The 25,115-nt window shown below is 38.5% G+C and overlaps 1 protein-coding gene across 1 annotated transcript in view; it reads left to right on the plus strand.

The window, feature by feature from the left end:
- SEMA3A (semaphorin 3A) overlaps positions 1-25,115 on the plus strand; it is a 371,020-nt gene that overhangs the window by 245,599 nt on the left and 100,306 nt on the right. The window contains exons 5-6 of the mRNA XM_073551304.1: positions 5,377-5,470; positions 14,988-15,107. Of these exons, the coding sequence (XP_073407405.1) occupies positions 5,377-5,470; positions 14,988-15,107 (214 nt within the window). The remainder of the gene's footprint in view (positions 1-5,376; positions 5,471-14,987; positions 15,108-25,115) is intronic.

Here is a 25,115-nt window from a genome sequence, read left to right on the forward strand (position 1 = left end):
GGAGCAGCAGTGATGTCACAGCAATATGGACAAAAACTTCTATGGTTGACCATAATAGACCTGGACCCATCTACTTCTTATTTTAGTATTCTGTAAAATTTGTCAGATGTTTTCTGTTCACTTACGCTGTTATGTGGCTTCATACAGTATATATGTAATCTCAGTTACATCATGTGATTTGGATGATGAATGAAATGCTTTTTCTTTGCAGCACCCTTTAGCACTGAGAAATAGCATGTGGGACAGAGGTTAAATTGTCCATGTTTACAAAGGATTAGAGGGCACGTTAGAAGGAGCAATGGGAGTTAAGAGTTCGGACTACATTATTAATGATTTATAGATCGTAGAATAGAGTAGATCCATGGAGATATTCTTTCTTTTAGAGATTTGTTATCGTATCAGTTTATGAGCTGCCACATTTACATTTCTTATTATTTTAAATTAACTTTTAACCTTTTTAACCAGCATGTCTAAAGTACCTCAGGAGCATGTATATCTTTGACATCTATGACAACAAACATTTTTCATTAGACCGGAAGTTAGTAATTTATAAGCTGTTTTCACTACGTTAAACATGTGCAATGACCACATTGTTCACTTAACAGATTTGACCTTTGCGCTATTATGGTCAAGTGGCGTTTTATTCACAAAGCAGAGCTATAAACATAGAGTTGCTTTTCTTATATTGTTTCTTTTACATACATCTATTTTATTGTTTGTTTTTCAAATGAGCCCACCAGAAGTAGGAACAAATGGTCTCCTGTCTTCCATTCCCTGTTATTGGAATGAGCTATGTTTGTAGGCTTTCTCCACTACCCTACTCTGAGCTTGTTAGGCGCTTCACTGTGCAGCCATGTCTAAAGGGCCTGTCACACTAAGCGATATTGCTAGCGATATCACTATGACGTCACTGATTTTTGTGACGTAGCAGAGATATTGCTAGCGATATCGCTATGTGTGATACTTACCTCCGACCGCTCCCCCGCTGATTATCGCTGATCATGCGAGAACGTCCTGGACCGTTTCTCGTCGTCAGCTTCCTGCTGGGCTTCCTGTGGCGCCAACGAGTGACGCGTGGACACAGGCGGGAGGATGTCTTCATCGCCTCGTCTGACAGGTAAGTAACGACCCCGGACCGCTGCTATGTCACTGGTGAGATCTGCCTGTGTGGCAGCTAACTAGTGACCACTTAGCGATGCACCAGCGATCCTGACTGCGTCATATCGCTGGTCGGGGTCGCTAGTGCATCGCTAAGGGCGACCGTACCTTAAGATTCTTAAATTGGGGAGTGGGCTCCCTTTTGTCATCTTATTTGCCTTTGTGCAATATGACCATGGGCTCATGATGTTTTTTTGGGGGCTTAACAGTCTCCCCAAATCCATACTCCTACTAGGCATATGTATAGTGAAGTTGGTGTAGCTGTTAACAGAAGTCTAAAGTGCATGACCAGTGTTAAAGGGAATATTTCAACAGATTTTTGTTAGTTAATCTGAGACATCATGATGTAGGGGTTAAAACTCTGAATTCAGCCATGTGTCACTTATCAGGCTGTGTGCTGTTGTTTGCTTAAAATGATGGTTTTATCACCAGAATTTTATCACTGCTGTGCAAAGTCTCACATAAAAAGTCACAAATGTCTTTTGGCGTACTTAAAAATATATAGGTGATCTGGAGTGGAATTGCAACAAATTTTGTGACTTTTTTTATAGTCACAGTTGATTGATCTGGCTAAAACATGTCGAATTGCTAGACTCCACCCACAAAGCTTAAAAAAAAACAGGTATGCACATAAAAAATAGACTTTAAAAAAGTTATAAAGTAGAATAATGAATTGGATGTCAGCAAAAAAGGCGTAAAACGCACAAAACTAGACATAAACTGATGAAAAGGCAATGAATAAAAGGCAAAACAGAACAATAGAATCAGAGAAAGAAACTTTCAAATGATCTTTGCTGTTACGGAAGAACAGAATGATACTCACTGAAGACAAGTCAGGATATATATATATCTTTTTTTCAAGGTATTCTCCAAACTCTAGCTTTATATAGTTTCTCTTTGGTAAATGAAGAATAATATAAATAATGTTGCTTTTCCTAATGATAAATAATGCAGAAGGCTCTGTCATGAAGAATTTGATTCATAAGTGACAGATTTTCTTACACAAGATTTTTTTTAGCAAGCATATACGCATATACCCAAATAAACTGGAACAAAAATTGTAAAGTAAAATTTTAAATTAATTTTATATTACCTAGTTCATATGGGTTTCATACAACCAATAATCTCCAGCTATGTTTAAAGATATTTGAATACACTGACTGATTTATCACTTGCCATTTTTGAGTGTCCCCTATATCAGGGCTTCCCAACTCCTGTCCTCAAGGCCCACCAACAGATCATGTTTTCAGGATTTCCTTTGTATTGCACAGGTGAAGCAATTATCACCTGAGCAATACTAAGGAAATCCTGAAAACATGATCTGTTGATGGGCTTTGAGGACTGGAGTTGGGGAACCCTGCCCTATATAGAGAAAAAATGCAGTTCTGATGCAATTGTTATTCATCTCTTCAGTGCTACTGCTGAATTGAAGATTAGCTTGACTTAAAGAGGATGTCCACTACTTGGACAACTTCTTGTCGTACCCCTCGCTTGGGCCCGATAAAATAATAAAGTTTATACTCTCCCCCCCCCATGCTGGCTCCGTTCCCTCGGTGTCGGCACTCGCTCTCCCAAAGGTTCTCATGCGGTGTTGTGACAAGTGACACCGGCGTCTAATCAGCGCTAGTGTCACTGTCTCCACCTTCAGACAAATCAAACATGATGAGGTTGTCCAAGATCAGCTGCAGCCCTGGATTCCTCTTCATGTTCAATTTTTCTGAAGGCCGGGACAGTGACGCCAGCGCTGATTGGGCACTGGCGTCACATCTGACAACACTCTGCATAAGAACTCTGGGGCAAATGAGTGCTGACACTGTGGGAAGGGGGCTGGCATGGGAGATGAGTATAGGCTTTATTATTATTTTATGGGGGCCAAACATTATGATCAAAAAGGGGTTGTCCTAGTAGGGGATCCCCTTTAACTGATGAAAATGTTATAAGTGTAGCATTTTACATGAGAGGTGCCTGCAAGTCTAAATACTGTAGGTATTGTGCCTCAGATATCCACGTTTGGAGATTGTGCAATATAGAATTTTTATTTAACTATTATATTGCTAATAAATGCTACATGCTATACTGCAAATACATCATATCATAGTTTATTTATGAAAACTATACGGTATATTCATATTTAGCAATGCAAACTTTCACTATTTCAGTATGTTGTTTGTTTGCATGGCCCTCTTAATTGGAAGTTGTCACCAGGTTTTCTCCATATCAAGTAGTATTTAGCATTCTAGCATGCTGTAACAGAGAGTGTACTGGTGCTGACCACTCTTTATATGGGGAAAACTTGGTGACCAGTTCCCTTTAATTAAATTCGATGGGAGTTTTGGAAACTGTAGAAAGTGCAATGTCTGGGAATTGTCTTTCAAGACTGTGCCATATGCTGTGAGTGTGTCACCTTGGGCAATATTGTGGTCAGTGAACCACAGATAATGGTATTTCATCGTAATGACTTGTCCAAAATGACAAAATCGGCCCCAATATGTCTTGTTAACATTGCATAGGCAAATGCAGATCAGATATATCTGGCCAACTTGAGTCACCCATATGCATTTCACATTAGTTAACAAAATATGATAAAACTTTAGGGAAAGGCTAAATATTTAACTGATAGATCACAGACTTTTCGCCTATTAGCAATAATATGTCCCACGTCATTTGTCTTTACCTCATAAGCCCTCTGACCCGAAGCATTGCAGTTACTTTTCTGCTACAATTTGTGCAGTAACGTATAGCATCATATTCTGCAAGCTCTCTTACATTCACTCGAAGATGTCTCCTTTAATCAACTTGAAATGAAAGGAATGCGGCTGAAGAGACAAATGTTTTTATTGCTTGGTCCTGTGGGCCTCCGTGGGAATCACTTCGGAGTGTGCATCCAGTTATGATGATGCTGGTTGTATGATACAGAAATAGACTTCACATGTCAGCTCTGTATCTGAACTGAAGCCTATAAACACTCAATATTCTTTCCGCTCGCTTCACTCTAATAGCCATTTCCTTCTTTAATGGAACGCATTGCATTAATACAGGAGAAATTATAATTGAAAAGGATGGCCTTCCCCTTGACGTAAATTGATAGCCACTGGGAAGATTGCTATTAATTATAATAATTATTAGTAAGGAATAAAAAGGGAAGTGCCAATCAGATGCAGATTTTGATGCTCAAATTCTAGGGTACTGGCACAGCATATAATTTAGCTTTAAGGTTGGACAAATGTGCAGTACAATATGCTGGATACTGGCCTGGACATCTTTTTATCACACAATTTACACATACATCAGCAGCTTTAGACTGGTTTCTCACATCCATGCTTTTCGGTATGACCACAATGCACAGGCCGACAGCGGGTTTCCTGATATGAACTGAATAGCATCATAGAGACCTACAGTATATTAGTATGTCGAGCTCGGATCAGTTTCTGGTCAGTGACTGTAGTGACCTTAATAAGAAATAAGTGCTGTAAATAAAAGTGTGCACATAGATCTATATTAAAGATGAATAAATTGGCCAATATTTAATTTTCAAGATTCTATTTAATTTGGCAGCAAAATTCGATTTATGTTGAATTTATTCAATGCAAATTCAAATACTGGTAAAATAGCTATTCTTATAAATTAAGGTTCATGTAGATGACTGAGCACAAAAAATGTAGGGGTAAAAAAATAAAAAATATTATACTCTTCTAACTCTTCAAATGTCCTAACACTTCTGGTTCACGTCCGGTCCTCTGCTGGTTCTCTTCCTCCAGTCTTCTCTGCCATCTTGTTTGTTCTACTGTGCATCCAGTGCTCACTAGGTCTCATGCGATGTCATGACATGTAACACCAATTGACATCATAATGTCATTTAAGATCTACTCAGCATCATTGGCCATAGAGTATAGACAGATAATTGGAGATGATGGAGGAAGTGAGCCAATGATAACCTGGGTGAGAATCTGTGGAACCAGAATAGGGAGGGTCAAAGTTGAGCATAATATTGTGTTTTTTTTTATTATTTTTGACTCCAATCAAGCAAAAGAGCAGATCGTGTTTACCAAACAGGCTGACATTTGTTGGATTCCTGCTAATCAAATCACAAAAAAATGGGTTTTGGTAAATAATTCTGAATTTGATTTGCTCCATCTCTAGTCTCTATGTACATATATTAGGACTCTACTAGTTAAAGTTTTAATTACTTAAAGTGTCTCCTTTTTTTTTCTCAACCAGGATAATATATTTAAGCTTGTGGATTCAGGTTTTGAAAACGGTAGGGGAAAAAGTCCTTACGACCCAAAGCTGTTAACTGCATCAATTTTGATCGGTAAGTAAACACATTGTAACAAAAACATCACCATATAGTTACAGGCAGCTACAAGAGATAATTGCATTTATATGTTATTTATTATCATATCATCTATACATATAGTTTAAATATAAGTGATAAATTGGAAGGTTCTCATTTGATTTGGAGGAAACTATTCAGTGGTTCCCAAACTCCAGTCCTCGCGGACCCCAACAGGTCATGTTTTCAGGATTTCCTTAGTATTTCACAGGTGATGGAAGTATCATCAAGGCATCAGGAATTCTCTCACATGTGTAACACTATGGAAATCCTGAAAACATGACCTATTGGGGTCCGCGAGGACTGGAGTTTGGGAACCACTGCTCTATATGGTTCAAAAGGATTGGGAACCATAATTGGATTTTTTTTGTGTTAATCAAGTGACCATTTTCATATAACTTGTGATTGCCCTTTCCTTTTTGGAGACATAGTTAAATATATACAAGCTGGGGCAGAAACATCTATTTCTTGGAGAAATCAAGGCATTAAACAAATGTATTATTGCATTATTATACTGCTTAATAATTCTAGAAATAACATGCATGAGGAACTGCAGTTACTGGTCCTCGTTGTGCAACAAACTGAACCGGGTTACATACTGTAATACTAATTGTATAACTGCATTTGGTTTATGGTAGCATTTAATGTTTTATTTTACAGTGCAATTTGCAGTTTCACTACAGTATGTAACTATTATTGGTTTGCAACAATGTATTTAATTTAATGTGTAAGTGAGAATACATCTGTTCTCTAGTTACATTTGGTTTTATAATTCACTGTTTCCAGAGACAGTTTCCATGAAGCCAATTCTTGACCTTCCGGCTTGAAATGGCAACAATTTCTTTGAATATTTCACAGTTAATAACCACAGACTGGTTTCCTGCAGGGATTATTTCAGTAAAATACAAGCTTTAGGTTTAAAAAGAACGTTCATTCACTTCATTCACAATAAATAGTGTAAATGATTTTTTGATGTTCAGAACTATACTTTTCGTGTTAATAAACAATATGAATTACCTGTGAAAATTTCTTGAAGTTCGCAAAAGGGAAACAAAAGCTAGTTGCTAGCGATATTATGTACGTATGTGTGTACGCATGTGTGTGTGTGTGTGTGTGTGTGTGTGTGTATATGTATATATATATATATATATATATCAATATAGCGCTCTGGCAAAAGTTAAGAGACCACTGCAAAATTTTCAGCTTGTCTGATTTTTCTCTTTATAGTTATATTTTTGAGTAAAATGTAAATTGCTCTTTTATTCTATAAACTACTGACACCATGTCTTTGAATTTAGAAGCACTAAATTTTGTATTTATTTTCAGAAAATGAGAAATTATCAAAATAATAAAAAAAATGCAGTGCTTGCAGTCCCCAAATAATGCTAAGAAAACAAGTTCATAATCATTTAGAAACAACAATACTAATGTTTTAACTCAGGAAGAGTTTAGAAATCAACATTTTGTGGAATAACCATGATTTTTAGTCACATCTTTTATTCGTCTTGGCATGCTTTCCACCAGTCTTTCACACTGCTTTTGGGTGACCTTATGCCACTCCTGTTACAAAAATTTAAGCAGTTCTTCTTTGTTTGATGGCTTTTGACTATCCATCTTCCTCTTGATTACGTTCCAGAGGTTTTCAATGGGGTTCAGGTTTGGAGATTGGGCTGGTCATGACAGGGATTTGATGTGGTGGTCCTTCATCCACACATTGATTGACCTAGCTGTGTGGCATGGCGCATTGTCCTGCAGAAAAAAACAGTCCTCAGAGTTAGAGAACATTGCCTGAGCAGAAGGAATCATCTGTTTTTCAAGCATAACCTTGTATGCGGCTTGATTCAAATGTCCTTCGCAAAAATTAACCTGCCCAATTCCAGCCTTGCTGAAGCATCCCCTGATCATCACTGATCCTCCACCAAATTTCACAGTAGGTGCAAAAAAAAGAAAAAAAAGAAGAAAAAAACTAGTCGACCATGAGAATTTTTTTTAGTATGCACTATATTTTCTTTTGAAAAGAAAAATCCAATTTTTTCTATAATCCTTACTGTGGCTTGTACTCCTCTCCAGGTCTCCGTAAAACCATTAGACAAACAGGTGTTGGGCAAAGCTGAAAATTTGACTCATCAGAGAAGATTACCTTACTCTAGTCCTCCATGGTCCAATCCTTATGGTCTTTGGCAAACTTCAGCCTGGATCTCCTTTTCTTGACAGTGATGAAAGGCTTTCTTCTAGCTTTACATGACTTGAGCCCTGACTCTAGGAGCCTGTTACGAACTGTTCCTGTCGTACAATTCACCCCAGCTGCTAGTGGAGAGTTGTTTTCACCCTCTGCCTGTCTGTAGCTTTGCTGTCCCCAATGTCTGCTGCTTTGACCTTGTTGTAATAGACTGCTATCTTAGAAATTTTAAGAATGGAGGCAACATGATGCTCACTGTATCCCTCTGCTAGTAAAGTCAGAATGGAGCCCTTCTTTTCCTCACTCAAGACTTTTCTTTTCAACTACTTTGGCATAGTTAAAGTTATTTTTTCATTCCTATTACTTTTGGGATATTACTAGCATGTGTTTTGCCATTCAGCTTGTCCTACTACAAGAGGATCGTGAACACCACAGCAGGGTTTTTTATACTTTCCTTCATTAAATAAGATTTAGTTCAGGTGATCACCTAATCAGAAGCACATTAAGCAGAATGAGGTGTACTCTGGTTGGAATTCAACTGACACTGGAATGGAATGGCTGTCAGACATAGAGAAGCTGGTTTTTATGAAACTGTGCAGTGGTCTCTTAATTTTTTCCAGAGCCGTGTGTGTGTATAATTATATATATGTATGTGTGTATATATATATATATATATATATATATATATATTATAATACACACAGAAATAAAAACTGTTAATATACCTTGCTCCTTACTATACAGCTGTTAAAGCATCTGCTTTGCTTAGCACCTAGGACAAATAATGTTTTGCAGAATGTTTTGCCCATATAGAGATTAAGTTTCTAGAGATGAGCAAATTTATTTAGGTGGAATTATATTCTTCTCAAATTTTACAAAAATCAGCATTCTGGAAAATATGGTCTTTTTGTAATTTGCTTTGTGAAATTCTGCAAACTGGCAGCCAGTTGAGGATGCTGTATTGCTGAACAGTAAAGAGCCAGTGAAAACTTCAAAAGAATAAAAAGGTTAACTCCCACCCACTTCTGCTGCTCACTGTTTGCTATCCAGTTGTCTGTGTCTCCATCACTCCACATTTCTGGCATGGTTTTCACTCTAGGCCTTGACTTTAAACCACAAGCAGGCGTCAGAGAACACTGCAAATGCACAGTTACCTGTGAGGTTTGCAAAAAGAAGTCCTGTCTTAGATGTGACAACAAGCTGGAAATGCAGCGCAACAGAGGTGTAGAGAACCGCGCAGCGAGCACTAGCAAGATAGGTGAGCCTACCTTTTCGACTGTCCACACCGCTCCCTGTTCTCGTCAGCTGTCCCATTCTCCACAACTCCATCATGCCACATCTCCAGCCCCGTGTTTATTCTAAGGCCATGACTTGCAGACATGAACTGCAAAGGGACCTCTGGGGCCTGCTTGCAGATTAAAGAAATGGCCCAGATTAAACACTGGGCTGAAGATTTTGCGCAAAGGGGAGGCGTGGAGAACTGGACAGCCGAAATGGAGCATTGGAGAGGTGAGCATTGAGGTGAGTATGATTGATTTATTTTTTGTTTTTACATCTTTATTATGCACTGGTGTCTAGATATATCCCAGAGCATAATAGGGAACATTCAATTCACAACAATAACTTTGCAGCAAATCAAAGTTGCAGGGAAAATCCTCATAATTTAGTTAATTCATGTTTTTTTCAGATCTGCACCTCTCTTGTAATTTTTATATTATTAATAAAGTTATAGTTGAGCACATGTTTCCTATTGATTGGATTGTACATGTTTTTACATAGTCTTCTACTTACTAGATAAAACTAAATATTATTTTTTGCAAGTTTACTACTATGTGAATTGTATTAAGAATTTACTATCCTATTGTGACACATTTTAATAACAGCTTATGCTATATCACTATTTAGACGTGCACTCTCTCATTGTTGTTCTGCACCTTTCGAACTGACTTTATGCATGCAGCGAAGAAATGGGAAGGTGCACTGATCATTTATACTAGGTTCCATCGATTTCTTTTCTTTCTTTTTTTCAGGCGCCTGTGGAGTAAGTGATAACAAAACAGGCATAAGGTTATATAAAGGTTGAGCAAAACATCAAAGTCACTTCAGTGCTTCACATTTTTGTGTTTTTCTTAAAATTACATGGGCAGGGCTGTAATTAAGGGTATTTTTGTACTTCAAGATGAAAACCACACACAAATTGTTAATAAGACTGCAGTGTGGTACATTTTTGCTCATATACCTCATGCTGAGCTTGCCAGATAATTTTGTAGTACTGCTTATCTTTGATGTGAATTTGATTGATTCTGTATCTTTGCTTATTATCTTGTATTTATAATATTCATTCATTTTTAGACTTCTTTTCTAATGTTATTTTTCATATTTTAAGAAAATATATAGCATTAATTAGTTGTATACTAACTTATTATTGTTTCTTTTGATGTCACTTTTTTACCCTTACAACAACTGTAGACCTTTGTGAAAGTGATATGGGCAACACTGTGGCTCAGTGGTTAGCACTGCAATCTTGCAGCGCTGGGGACCTGAGTACAAATCCCACCGAGGACAAAAGTTTGTATGTTCTCATTGTGTTTGCGTGGGTTTCCTCAGGGTACTCTGGTTTCCTCCCACACTCCAAAGAAATACTGGTAGGGAACTTAGACTGTGAGCCCCATAGGAACAGTGCCGATAATGTCTGTAAAACGCTGTGGAATTAATGGCGCTATATAAGTGAGTAAAATAAATAAAATATTTGAAATTTAAAATTCCATAAAAAACCTAGTGCTTTTATATATTGAATTTTATTAAAAACAGTTTCTCAATTACTTTGTGTAGAAAAATCAAAACTCCGTGTCTAAAATAATAATAATTAAAGAACAATTGCAATGAAATGCATGGGACAGTACAGTAAATAACTGACCTAGTGTAGGCCTTACCTTACAACCAATTTCTCAGATATTGTAAGGATTCTAGTTCATTGATAACAAGCACCTAATAAAAGATGTGCTTTATAATCTAAAGAGGTACAGGATATTTGTCCTAGTTCTTAATAAATACTTCCTTCAAGGTGACAACCATTTGGGTCAAAGTTTTGTACCCTAATTTGTGTCCAATGAAAAATCGTTTTAGTATGCTTTCACAAACAATGTTTAATGGAAATATACCACAGCAGGTTTTGATGCAGTTTGCAAGTGAAAGCCAAGAGTAGCATTAAGGGGACTGAGAAATGTAATGTGTGGATTTCTTGTTCCAGCTCACTGTAAAACCTGTGTTTTGCTAATAAATATTGTATTTGAAACCAACTCGGATGAACACATGACACAAATGCTAATACAAAACAAAGACACTTTGATTCTATATTACATTTGTATAAAAGTTAATGTAAAGCATATGGATACTGACTAGAGATGAATCAGTTGATTCCATGTTGTGAAGGATGGCACCATAGAGATCACACCAAATCTCACCACAGCCAGTGCATGTAAAGAACTCACACCTCGCCACCTTGTTTGAGGTCACTATTACGTTCTAGGGATCACGTGGTATGCTTTCCTTACTTGCACCAATGTGACGTTCTGCACCCTGGGGACACATAAGGTCAGCTTGGCAAAGTTTTACACAGACATCCCCTGTCCACATAGATCCAGGGAGGCACATTGAGTGAGAGGATGTGGCACCACACTCACTATCAACCCTGACAGGCAGATAAACCCCTTTCACTAGCCCCAGTGAAACAGAGCATGGTCAGTCTGATAGGACTGCAACAAGTTCTTCATTAAATATAAACCCAGTCCATTAGTGGGAGTATATCAGGCCAGAAACCAGCCCTGGTAGCATGGAAAGTTAAGTCGAGATCATAGACATGTGGATTTGTAGATCAAGATAAAAGAGCATCACAAGGTTAAATTATATATGGTTAAATTATATATTTAATCATCTTAAGGGCACACTACACCAAACACTATATACACAATGGTTATACATTTACATATACAATGGTCAGTTATGCAAATACAATAGCAGTAGTACAAAATATACAGACTATAAGTCAGTTACCAGTCAGATAAAAGGCCTGGCTTGCGGGGGAGGGGCTGTCACATGGAAGGCTGATGGTCCCCTTTGTACCTTGAATTCTCATCATGCGATCTTCCCAGAGAAAAAGCAATATGGCATGCTTCTCACGAGTATTAAACCCTTTTGGGTAACTCGCCTCCTGCCCTCTGGGCTGAACCTAAATTCCCTCACCTTGCCTTTGGCAGCTAAAAACTCCAAAACCTAAGATGGGCATAACTCCTTAATGGGCAGTCCCAGGAAGGCGGTTTTGGCACCATTGGATCAGGCCGGCCCCCTGCTACACATTGACACCAAACACTGCTTTGCTACCTGGCTCCTACCAGACATTCTACGTATTGCCCCACCCTGGGGTGCTAGAGTAGCTCAAAACCCTGGAAGGTGTTCAACCCATTCCAGAGATCTCGAAAATATAACTTGTGTGACTAGGACATATGAGTAGTCCATATTCCATATTTTGCACAAATTTAAAATAACAATGCCCACAACCATTTCATATAGAAAAGATTGCATGAGCCAGAAATGGCTCACATCACTTAGGTGCTGCTATATGGGCTTCCCCGTTATCTGTTCAAGCTATCACATTGCATGGTATAGCAAAGTCGATTTTTAGGGACTGTCTCAGCCTGTATAAAAGCAGAGGTGGAAAATAAGTAGCTATTTTGTGGTGAGTCTGGATATTGGATTTCACAGCTTAGCAATAGAGATAGGGAAAGAAATATTTAAAAAACTAAATAAACATTACTGATAGTTTGTGACAGGACAGCAAAAAAGTGCTACCATCAGTTTACCCATTACAATAACTGTTGAGGTCACTTTGAGATGACTAAGGCTGTCTTTGCTGTCTTTTCAAGGAGGATGCTTTCACATTGTGTATTGCCACTCGTTCAGTGGCCCCTTCAGGGCTTATGTCCGAATTCGCCTCAAAATGAGATTCAAACTTTTTTGGGTGTATTCAGCTGCTGGAGGTGGACACTCAGAAGTAGTGATATGAACACATTTGAGGTTTTTTACCTGGAATGCGTATATATAGGGCAAAAAATGCCAAACTGTGCATATTTTTTATCTTAATTCATTAAATTTATCTTTAGATTTAAACAGATGTGTTTAATGGTAACTTGTCACCATGAAGATGCAGTCCAATACGCTGGCACCATGTTATACAACAAGTCAGCTGAAAAAGATGATATATTATTTTGTAATAAAAGATTCAGTATAATCTTTGTTTACATCATTTACATCTCTGTTCTTTCAGGGATTTTCAGTCCAATGGGAGGCCCTATCTGTGATTGACAACTATTTCTGTATGCACTTTTATACAAATAATTCTGTCAGTCACTGATGGGACTGCTCACTGGACCAAAAATCCAAGAAAGAGCAGAGGTTTCAAATATTAAAACACTGGTTGTTATTAATCTTTTCTCACAAAATCAATATATTGACCTATTCAACTCTTCCTTCTCAATATTATGCTGACTGCAGATTGGACCTCATTTTCATGGTGACAGGTTTACTTTAAGTAAATATTAAGTTTGTCCCCAAAGACATCCAAATACTTTAACCCCTTCATGACCTTTGATGTGTACATGTACTTCAAATGTCATGTCCCTTACTTTGATGCATTCTCTCACACAGATCCCACATCTTTCCTGGCAGATGATGGTTGCTTAATTCAGCCATCATGTGTTTTTAACAGCAATGGGTGGAGCATAGCTTCCTCAACTTCTGTTAACATGTTAAATTTCCACTGATAGTGTCATTTACCTCATCACACTTCCACCACTTTCCACTCCTGTGAAAGCCAGTTCTTAGTGACATTCAGAGGAGATAATGGTTTTAGCTATACATAGCCGTGCTAATGCACGGCTATGCATACTATAAGCGATCTGATGATCGCAGCTTCCAGTCCCCTAAGGAGACTATTAAATACAGAAAACAGTGAGAAAAAGTTTTTAAATAATCTGAAAAAAAATACAAGTTCAAATCACCCCCTTTTGTTTCTTAAACATAAAACAATTGAAAAAAATGCATATTTGGTATTGCTGCTTTTGTAAAAGTCTGATCTGTCAAAATTTAAAGTAAATTAATCCAATCGCTAAACAGTGTAGTGAAAAAAAATCAAAACTGCAGAATTATTTTTTTTTTTTATTGTACAATGATATCAGTAAAACTGTCAGTTGAGGGTGCAAGAAATAAACCCTCTCCCAGGCCCATATCCTGAAAAATTAAAACATTACGGGTCTCGGAAAAGGGTGAAAAAAACAAAACAAATTTATTTATATATTTTTTTTTTACATGTGTATGTTATCTACATACGCAAACTGACCTGGAGAATCATTGCTATGTCAGTTTTACCGTATAGTGAGTAATAAATGAAAAATACCCCAAACAGTTGTGGAATTGTGCTTCTTTTTTTGCAATTGATGCACTTAGAAGTTTTTTCCACTTTCTAGTACATCACGTGATGAAATAAACTTGTCGTTTAAAAGTACAACTCGTCCCATGAAAAACAAGCCATCAAACGGTTATATGTACGGATATCTAAAAAAGTTATGAGTCTTTGAAGAAAGGGAGGAAAAAACAAAAATGGAAAACGTAAAATCGCCCATGGTTGAACAGGTTAACATATAGTTTCACTGTTCTTACTTTATTTTTAGTTATATATCTAAAAAAACAAAAACATAGAAGTGTAGAGTTGGCAACCATCGAAAAAATCTGTTTTAATATGCAAATGACAATCTTCCAGACGGTTATTTCATTTTGACCCTTTTGCCTGTGACCTGTAGTAGTCTATGGATACTGCTATATGTCAGCAGATATCTGAAAAATTCGTTATTTATGATTCCTGATATATACTGCCGATTTGCATGTAAAACGCAAACGCTCTGTGAATTCTGTCTTCTTTGTAGACTTAAATTCATTTGGCTGTATGCATATTTTGTCATAGTGTAAAATTGAACAGGTAGCCATAAAACATATTACATTTTATCTATAGCAAAGCAGAACTGTAGGTTTAATACATGCAAGTGATTTTAGCAAGGTGGTTATGAAATATCACAGTTCTACACTGAAAAAAGTTGTTGCACATCTGGTGTTTACTGGATTATATAAATTACGGAATTGTAAAGCGAGCGTGCTGTTGCTGTTTTACAAAGGACATACATAAGTCACAGTGTAACATTGTGGGATTCAAGTATGATTGAGCTGGCTAAAAATATAAATTGTTGATTTTTTTGCTTCATTTCACAGATGGGGAGTTGTATTCAGGGACTGCAGCAGATTTTATGGGAAGAGATTTTGCCATTTTCCGCACGCTTGGAAATCATCATCCAATTAGAACAGAGCAGCATGACTCCAGATGGTTAAATGGTAAGCAGAACACCTATTATAAAACAAAGTGGATGTGGAAACACTTAGATTGTAAGTTCTGGAATAAACCGTGGAGAATAGTTAAAAATCCCAAGAATTCTTTGTCACTTTTGAAATTAATTTAGTTTTCCCTGTTTGTGTAAAATGGTAAAAGTCATGTTTCTTTGTATTGATTCTAGTCAATTTTTTCACGAGACTTGATAAGTTGACATATGTATATATTTATACATTAGACATAAATTAGTGTACTTTATACTTTTAAATGAAATTGCATTTTGGAGTTTAAATAATTTTCTGGTTTGGAAAACTCTCTTTTCTCCAGCTCCAGTTAGCGTTAAAAAGATACATTGTTCTTTACTCACCTACCCCAGGTCGAGGATTAAGTCTCTACAGCTGTTTCTTGTGTCTGCTGTAGTCTGCAGCACTTACATCATTATGGCAGCACTGCTCCAATAACTAAGCACCAATGAGTGACGTGACGCAGGCAATAAGTCACCGGTGGCAGTGGCAGAGACTTGGAACTAGACTCCGAGACTATGACTAAAGCACAGTTTGTTTGTTTTTTAAATCAAACTGCTGCCATGGACTGGACTATTCCACAACCATAAAACTCTCAGGTGAAGTTTGTATATGTCATGTCAATTGTCATCTGGTGTTAAGCAGATATGACAGCTGACACCTGACACTGACTGCCAAAAAGTAAATTAGAAAACAATTCTTTATCATAATACCGATGAACAAAATGTGGAATAAAACGAGATAAAAAATAAGGGGGTGAAAAGTGTCTGTTAGTGTGTAACAGCAGCCAAACAAAAAAAACAGACATAATTCTGGTAATGTTCTCATAACACCGACCTGAAGAATAAACTCGTCTAGTAATCACTTATACCGTACGAAAAACGGCAACTAATACTTCACCTGCTACTGATTTTTTTCATTCTGTCTCTCAAAAATCACAATAAAGGCCTCGTCACACTAAGCGATCTCGCTAGCAAGATCACTGATTTTGTGACACATCAGTGATCTCACCAGCGAGATCGCTGTGTGTGACAGGGATCAGTGACCGGCTCCCCTGCCAGTTATCGCTGATCGTGCTTGAGTGGCCTGGGCCTTTTTTCGATGGCTGGTTTCCCACTGCCCAGTGCGCATCGCTGCATGTGGCAGCGAGAGAACAGCGATCAGATACCCGCTGTTTACCTTGGAAACCAGCATGTACTCCGGTTTCCAAGGTAAACAGCGGGTATTCAGGAGTCGCGCGGCTCCTGGATACCCGATGTTTACATTAGAAACCAGCATCCAGCGTCGCTGGTCCTGATCGCTGGGGTTGCCTAACGATGTCCCAGCGATCCCATCAAGTCAGATCGTTGGTGGGATCGCTGGGACATTGTTTAGTGTGACGGGGCCTTTAGGCTCTGTTCACATTTATTCTGTGCTCTTCGCTGAGCGATTACATCAGAGTTTGTGTAAATACGTGCTTCAGACGTAACTCCCAGCTGAAGATTTCCTATAAAATGGCAAATGAAGGCACTGTAGATGCTTTCTGGCATGTGATCCAGCGATGTCTGTCTTTTTAGTTGTGCATAAAAGCGCGGTCAGCCACAGTTTTGTGCATTTCTGAAAAGGACAAATCTGAACAAAGGCCAGACTGAGTCCATAGCAACTCTACTGACATATTATAGTGAATGAATCCCTCAGGGGTTTCTTCTAGATCACCTCACTTGGAGATTTAGTTGCAAATACCAAAGTGCTCAGCGTTGCGAGCAGGATAAATGTGATCCCAAACATTATGCAAAATATTCCCTATAAAAGCTTCAACTCAATCCACAAAAAGCAAATCCTCACTCAGGTATGTTATCCGTTAACGGAAATATATGGGGGACTTCCACGTTACTGGTAGTACAAAGGCTTTGGAATAGCGCTATGGCTCCTCACCCCCAATCCAAATGCCCCTCTCCATTCGGAGTCTCAGTGTGCCTAAGCCACATTTAGCGTCTACATGTTTGGCATTTCTGTAATGATGAGAGCCCGCCTAATTTACTTGTGCATGTCTCCAGAAGCATGAGGTGGACACTACGACATACTGATGACTACAACATACAGGGCACTACAATGGCAGTTGGCAATTTTCACCCTCGCTTGAGGGGGAAATCTACTATTCTAGCACTTAGGGGGTCTACATAATGAGTCCGCAAACTTTTCTAGGAAAAACTACGCTCCAGGAGACAAATAGCACTCCGCCCCTCCCGAATTTTGCTGTATGGCTAAGCAGTACAGCACATCCACATATGGGGTACTTCTATATTCAGCAAAATTGTAGGACACATTTTTGTGCCATTTTTACCCATTTCCCAGTGTAAAAATATAAAATCTGGGACAAAAACAAAATTGTGGTGATAAAAATGTAAATATATTTTCTTCACTGCCTAATGGTATTGAAAGACTGTGACACACCTTTGGTGTCAATATGATGGCTGCACTCCTAGATGAGATGTATTATGGGGTCACTTATGGGTAGTTCTGCTGTTCTAGCACCTCAGGGGCTCTACCAATGTGACATGGCACCCTCAAACCTGTCCAGCAAAATCTGAACTCGAATTTGGCATTCCTTCCCTTCTGATCTTTGCACTATGCTTTAAAAGTAGATTTTGTCCACATATGGGGTATCACTGTAATCAAGAGAAATTGCACAACAAATTTTAGGGTCCATTTTCTCCTGCTATTTTTGTTACAATTAAAAAAATTGGGACTAAAACAATTTTTTTTGTTGGAAATATTTTTTGTTATTTTCACAGATTAGTGTTATAAAATTCTGTGAAGCATCTGTGGGTTCAAAGTGCTCATCATACATGTAGATAAAGTCCTTGAGGCATCTAGTTTCCAAGATAGGGTCACTTATGAGGGGTTTTCATTGTTTAGGCACATCAGGGACTCTTCAAAAGCAACATGGCACCTGCAGACCATTCCATCAAAGTTTGCCTTCCAAAACGTCACTCCTTCCTTTCTGAGCCCCATTGTGGGGAAGGTGACTTGATGGACAGATGTGACTGGTAGTAGAAAGGGATGGTTTGTGCACAAGAGACGGAGGTTGACAGGAGAGAAGGGTGACAGCTGGGAAAGGTGGATAGGAGAGTGCAGTACCTAAAAATGACCACAAGATGGCAGGGGGGAGTAGCTTAGGACTTAACATCAGCTTTTGGCTTGAGAAACACTTTGTCATGGGGGGCGGGGAGATAGGAACTCAGGAGGGGAACTCCCGGTGAGATGGGGATAAATAGAACAGGATAGGGTTCCAGGCAGTCTAGTCCAGGGAGGAGCTCGGTAGAAGATGGTGAAGAGAGAAGAGCTCGACCAGGGGATGGACAGCAAAGAGACAGTCAGGGGGGTGGCCCTGACCCGACGGACCGCAGGACAGACGAGGCCCCGGGGGTACCGATTGGACGACGACCTCAGGCAGGTGTAGCGCTGGCGGTAGATTGATCTAGGACAGCCCCAGTGCAAAATCCGCGAGGGACTTTACTTCGACTGGAGCAAAGGTGCAGGTACCCTGGCCAGGAGACAGAGAACTGTAAGGAGGCTGCGGTGCGTGGTTGTGGTCGTCTGGAGGATGACGAATAAATCCAGAACTGTTACTACTGAAATCTGTCTCTGCCTCGTCCTTGCATTGCCTGGTGTCTGTGTCATCCGAACAGGGTAAGCAGTGGTTCACCCCCCAATCCTGGCCCCCTACCACACCGTCATGCCCCAAATAGTAGTTTTCCCTCACATATGGGGTATCTGCACACTCAGGAGAAATTGAACAACATATTTTGGGGTCCCTTTTCTCCTGTTTCCCTTGTGAAAATAAAAAAAATTTGGGCTAAAAGAACATATTTGTGGTAAAAATGGCTCTACATTATAAACTTCTGTAAAGCAGCTGGGGATTAAAAGTGTTCAACACACATCTAGATAAGTTCCCTAAGGAGTCTAATTTCCAAAATTGGGTCACTTGTTGGAGGGTTCCACTTTTTAGGCACATCAACAGCTCTTCAAATATAACATGGCATTGGCTAATTATTCCAGCAAATTCTGCTTTAAAAGAGTCAAATGGCACTCCTTCCCCTCCGGGCCCTACTGTGGGCCCAATCAGTAGTTTTTCCCAACATATGGGGTATCAGAATGCTTAGAAGTACTTGCACAACATATTTTGGGGTACATTTTCTCCTGTTACCCTTGTGAAAATAAAAAAGTGGTCTAAATTAAAATTTCTGTGTAAAAAAAGTTAAATGTTAATTTTTTTCATTTCTCAGTCCATTAATTCCCGTGAAGCACCTCAAGGGGTTAATAAACTTCTTGAATGTTGCTTTTAGCACCTTCAAGGTGTGCAGTTTTTATAATCGTGTCTCTTTTGGTTATTTTCTGTCATATAGACCCCTCAAAGTTTCTTCAGATGTGATGTGGTTTGTAGAAAAAATGTTTCTGTAAATTTTGTTGTAAAATTGAGAAATTGCTGGTTAACTTTTAACCTTTAACCCTTCCAATTTCCTAACAAATAACTATGTTTCAAAAATTGTGCTTGATGTAATGTAGACTTTTTGGAAATGTTATTTATTAACTATTTTGTGTGACATAACTATCTGATTTTAGGGCATAAATATTAAAAGTTTGAAAACAGCAAAATTTTCAAAATTTGAGCCTTATTTCTGATTTGTTCACAAATAAACTCAAGTCTTATCAAATAAATTTTACCACCATCATGAAGTACAATATGTTCCGAAAAAACAGTCTCCGAATCAGTGGGATCAGTTAAAACATTCCACAGTTTCTGCAATATAAATTGACACTGTTCAGAATTGTAAAACATGGCCTTGTCATGAAGGTTCAAACAGGCTTGTGGGTGAAAAGTTAAAAAAAAAAAAAAAAAAAAACCTTCTGCCAGTAGACGTCCAAACTCCCTATCCCCTGCACACCCCATGACAGATATAGATGTCATTGTGTAGGTCAGGGGCTTTGGAGTGGACCAAAAATAAAAGCTCAGTCCACGGAAAGTAGATACTGGCTATTTTGTAAAGCTGACATCTGCCTCTAAAGGTACTGTCACACTGAGCGATGTACCAGCGATCCCAACCAGCGATATGATGCGGTCAGGATCGCTGGTACATCGCTAAGTGGTTGCTAGTGAGCTGCCACACAGGCAGATCTCACCAGCGACATCGCTAGGGATGGGGGTCGCTACTTACCTGTCACACCAGGCGATCCTGCGTCCTCCCGCCAGGCTCCACGCGTCACTCGTCGTCACAGCAGGAAGCGCCGCAGGAAGCTGACAACGAGAAACAGTCCTGGATGTTCTCGCGCGATCAGTGATAACCAGCGGGGGAGCAGGTTGTAGGTAAGTATCACACACAGCGATATCGCTAGCAATATCGCTATAACGTCACAAGTTATAGCGATATTGCTAGCGATATCGCTTAGTGTGACAGTACCTTAACAGAAGCAAACAACGTGCCTATCATTCACTTCTGTTAACCTTTAAAATGCTGCTGTTAACACTGATAGTCTTGACATTAGTTCGGGTGCCCATCTCCTCCCTCTGTGACACAACTGAAGGGAGCTGATAGGTCGTATGACAATTGGGGGCCGGCTGAAGGACCTGGTGCAGGTCATCTGATCCCTTTTTAAATTCCAGCCTGTGGCTAGGCATCATAGAAAACTGTGATACTATGACGTATGTCGCTCAAGAGATCAAATTATCATAGGTTCACGTTCCCTAAGGTGGATAATATAAAAAACTTAAAAAAAAAGTTTGAATCACTCCCATTTTCCAAGTTAAAGAAATGGAAAAAAATAAAAATCTTCGGTATCGCTGCATCCGAAAAAGACCGATCTATCAAAGTTAAAAAATTAATTTATTTGGTAAATATTGTAATGAAAAAAAATCACAGCCACATTTTCTTTTTTTTCCTTACCACAATAATGCTAAAAAATGCAATGCACTCAAGAAATTGTGCAGCTCTGTGCATCATGCAGCTCCTGTCATTAGACAAAAAGCACTGACCTGGACCATGGACAGAAGTTGCTCAAGGCGATTTCTTTTAATATGTGACATTATTGTTCTCTAATAGTGATGAACAAACGTGCTCAGACAATGTGTAATCTGAGTACCTTGGGCGTTCTCGAATCATATGTTCAAGTCCTCATGGCTGCCTGTTTTGTGGCTGTTAGACAGTCGCAATATATTTGAGGATTGCCTAATGAACAGGCAATCCCCGCAAATGTTGCAGTTGTCTACCAGCCACGACGCATGCAGCCACGAGGACTCGAACATTTTATTTGAGCATGCCCGAGACACTTGGATAGCAGATTATCCAAGCATTTTCGCTCATCACTATTCTCTAGTCATTATTTATTATTATTTTACATAATCCGGGTATTGCTACTGCTCTATTTACCACTGCATTCATTTTTTGAATATGAACATATTAAAAAAGATAGCTTTATCAATAAACTTTGCTTCTAAGTTCTATGTGAAAAATGTTTATTCTTACAATGTCAGTGTCAAATGGAACACACACATATACCAACATGATTCTCACCATCATTGATCAATCTTCATTCAGACCACTACATTGAACTTTCAGCTGGTGTTCAATACAAATTTACTGATGACTGGGTAATTTGAGTTCATGTGCATGGGGGAAGTTAAGAGATGTACCAGAAGGAGGATGTCATGACAATGCATGCCACTATGGTGTGACTGGCTTAACTGACATAGCTTTGTAAAGATCTCCTCCTGTGAAAAAAAAGCCCATTTGCAAATTAATTAGTTTCTGGCTGCAGCTTGATTGTTGACCTAAAGTTTGTAGAATGGAAAAACAATTGGATTAGTGTGTGGTATACAAAAGCCCATTGCAGCATTTGAGTCTGTTTTTCCAATCTGTTGATGACAAATTCAAAAAATCTATCCATAAAGCAACAGTCAAGGTTAAGTGTGAAATAACTATAGTAACAGAGACACAGCTTGTCCTATGGTCCAATGAATTTGGCCAAACCACTTGATACTAGAGTGCCCGTATGGAATGCAGCATGAAATAAAGCCCCACATGGTATGCAGATTAGACTTCCATTCATTAATCAATTACAAAAGTGTTAAAGAGAGACATTCAGGCATTAGACATGTCTTCAGAAACTTGAGTGAAACACTTCTTTCTTAAAGAACAGAAACAGAACAGTTTGTAAAAGGCAAAGTAAAATGTTGGGAAAATAAGACTCAGTTATAGGACTTAATGGGACTAGATGAACCACATCAGATGGTTCATTGATCTCTTAATATGCAATGAGTCTAATTAATACAAATGAATGATTAAAATACACTAATTGGCTTTATTGATTCCTGAAAATTCAATGATTTGAAATATGTTTATTAATAGAAATAAGAAATCAGAATATTACACTTTAATCCCTTCATGAACGGAGCTTTTTTCGGTTTTGCGTTTTCATTTTTCAGTCCGCTTCTTCCAAGAGCCATAACTTTTTTATTTTTCCATTTTCCATCAATCTGGCTATGTTGAGGGCTTATTTTTTTTCAGGGTGAGTTGTACTTTTGAACAACACCATTGGTTTTACCATGTCGTGTACTAGAAAACAGGAAAAAAATTCCAAGTGCGGTGAAATTGCAAAGAAAAGTGAAATCCCACACTTATTTTTGTTTGGTTTTTTCGCTAGGTTCACTAAATGCTAAAACTGACCTGCCATTATGATTCTCTAGGACATTACGAGTTCATAGACACCAAACATGTCTAGGTTCTTTTTTATCTAAGTGGTGAAAAACAATTCCAAACTTTGCTAAAAAAAAAAAATTGTGCCATTTTCCGAGACCCTTAGCGTCTCCACTTTTAATGATCTCAGGTTGGGTGAGGGCTTATTTTTTGCATGCCGAGTTGATGTTTTTAATGATACCATTTTTGTGCAGATACATTCTTTTGAACGCCTGTTATTGCATTGTAATGCAATGTCGTGGTGACCAAAAAAACATAATTCTGGTGTTTTGATTTTTTTTCTCGCTACGCCATTTAGTGATAAGGTTAATCCTTTCTTTTTATTGATACATCAGGCGATTCTGAACGTGGCAATACCAAATATGTGTATGTTTGATTTTTTTATAGTTTTGTTTGGAATAGGGCAAAAGGGTGGTGATTTGAACTTTTATATATATTGTTTTTATATTTTTAAAACTAATTTTCTTTAACTTTTGGCATGCTTCAATAGCCTCCATGGGAGGCTAGAAGCTGCCACAACTTGATCAGCTCTGCTACATAAAGGCGATGCTCAGATCGCCTCTATGTAGCAAAATTACAGACTTGCTATGAGCGCCGACCACCGGGTGGCGCTCATAGCAATCTGGCATCAACAACCATAGATTTCTCAAGGAGACCTCTGGTTGTCATGCCGACACACCGGTGACCCGCGATCACGTGTCGTGGGTCATCGGTGAGCGTATTTCCAACCAGATTCCTGGAAGCACTTGTTAAATGCCACTGTCAGAGTTTGACAGTGGCATTTAACTAGTTAATAGCTGTGGGGGGATTGCAATTCTGCCCGTGGCTATTGCTGACACATGTCAGCTGCTCAAAACAGCTGACATGTCCCGGCTTTGAGGTGGGCTCACCGCCAGAGCCCAAGTCAAAGCAGGGGATACTGACATCGGACATACTATACCGCACGATGTCAGTAAGGGGTTAAAGGATTTGAATCACCACAGCAGTACCCTTCCATATGCCTTACTGGTGTCCCTGGGTAATAACAGCTGATCCTTTTTATGAAGTAACCCTCAATTTGGCTTAGAAGTAGCTTCCCTATTCTCATACACCTTATTAACTCTTTGAAAGCATGTTTTATATAAAAATGTATAAAGTGTTTAAAGAGAACCTGTCAGCATGATTTTGTAATGTAAAGTAGACATAACTTTAATTGCCCATAACAGTTTCATGAAAAAGCACCCCTTTTATATAAGTCAAATAAAAACATACAAGTGTATCACTACATGAATGAGTATTACTGCGGACATTATAGGACAATCGCAAATATATATACGAAAAAATATGTGAGGAACAAACCGCAAAAAAAAGTCCCACTCTACAATTATTACAAAATTACCAAAATGATTTTATTAGAATATAACAGGAATACAGGAACAAGGTGGTATAAAAGTCAATAATGACCATAAATAGCACATGGGCAAAAAACATAGTGTATACCACCGGTACATGGACAGAGGCATACAAATAATTTTATCAACACATAATATAACAATTAAAAATTCCACTTTATCCCATATTAGTATAGAGCAAGCAGTCATGGTGTGCAAAATAAAAGCATGTATGTGGCCATCACAGATGGTGGAACCTGCCACTACTGAGGATGAATACAAAAAATAGTCACATCAAATGAGTTCACTACATGATGTTACCTTTTTGACTGGTCAATAGTAGAAGTCCACCAGGGTGTACCCTCCCCGACGCATGTTTCGGCTAAATGGCCTTCATCAAGAGGTAGGTAAAAGGTAACATCATGTAGTGAACTCCTTTTGGTGTGACTACTATTTTTTGTATTCATCCTCAGTAGTAGCAGGTTCCACCATCTGTGATGGCCACATATGTGCTTTTATTTTGCACATCATGACTGGTTGCTCTATACTAATATGGGATAAAGTGGAATATTTAATTCTTATATTATGTGTTGATAAAATTATTTGTATCCCTCTGTCCATGTACCGGTGGTATACCCTATGTTTTTTGCCCATGTGCTATTTATGGTCATTATTGACTTTTATACCACCTTGTTCCTGTATTCCTGTTATAGTCTAATAAAATCATTTTGGTAATTTTGTAATAATTGTAGCGTGGGACTTTTTTTCGCGGTTTGTTCCTAACATATTTTTTGGTATAACTGTAATTGCGTTGTAATACTGAATACATTGATACCTGTGGTGAATAAATCTCCTTAGTGGGGGCTGTGGTACTACGTGTTCCTGAC

Source organism: Dendrobates tinctorius, unplaced genomic scaffold (genome assembly GCF_039654945.1).
Source record: "Dendrobates tinctorius isolate UK_male_01 unplaced genomic scaffold, ASM3965494v1 ptg000174l, whole genome shotgun sequence".
In the NCBI taxonomy this organism is placed as follows: Eukaryota; Metazoa; Chordata; class Amphibia; order Anura; family Dendrobatidae; genus Dendrobates; species Dendrobates tinctorius.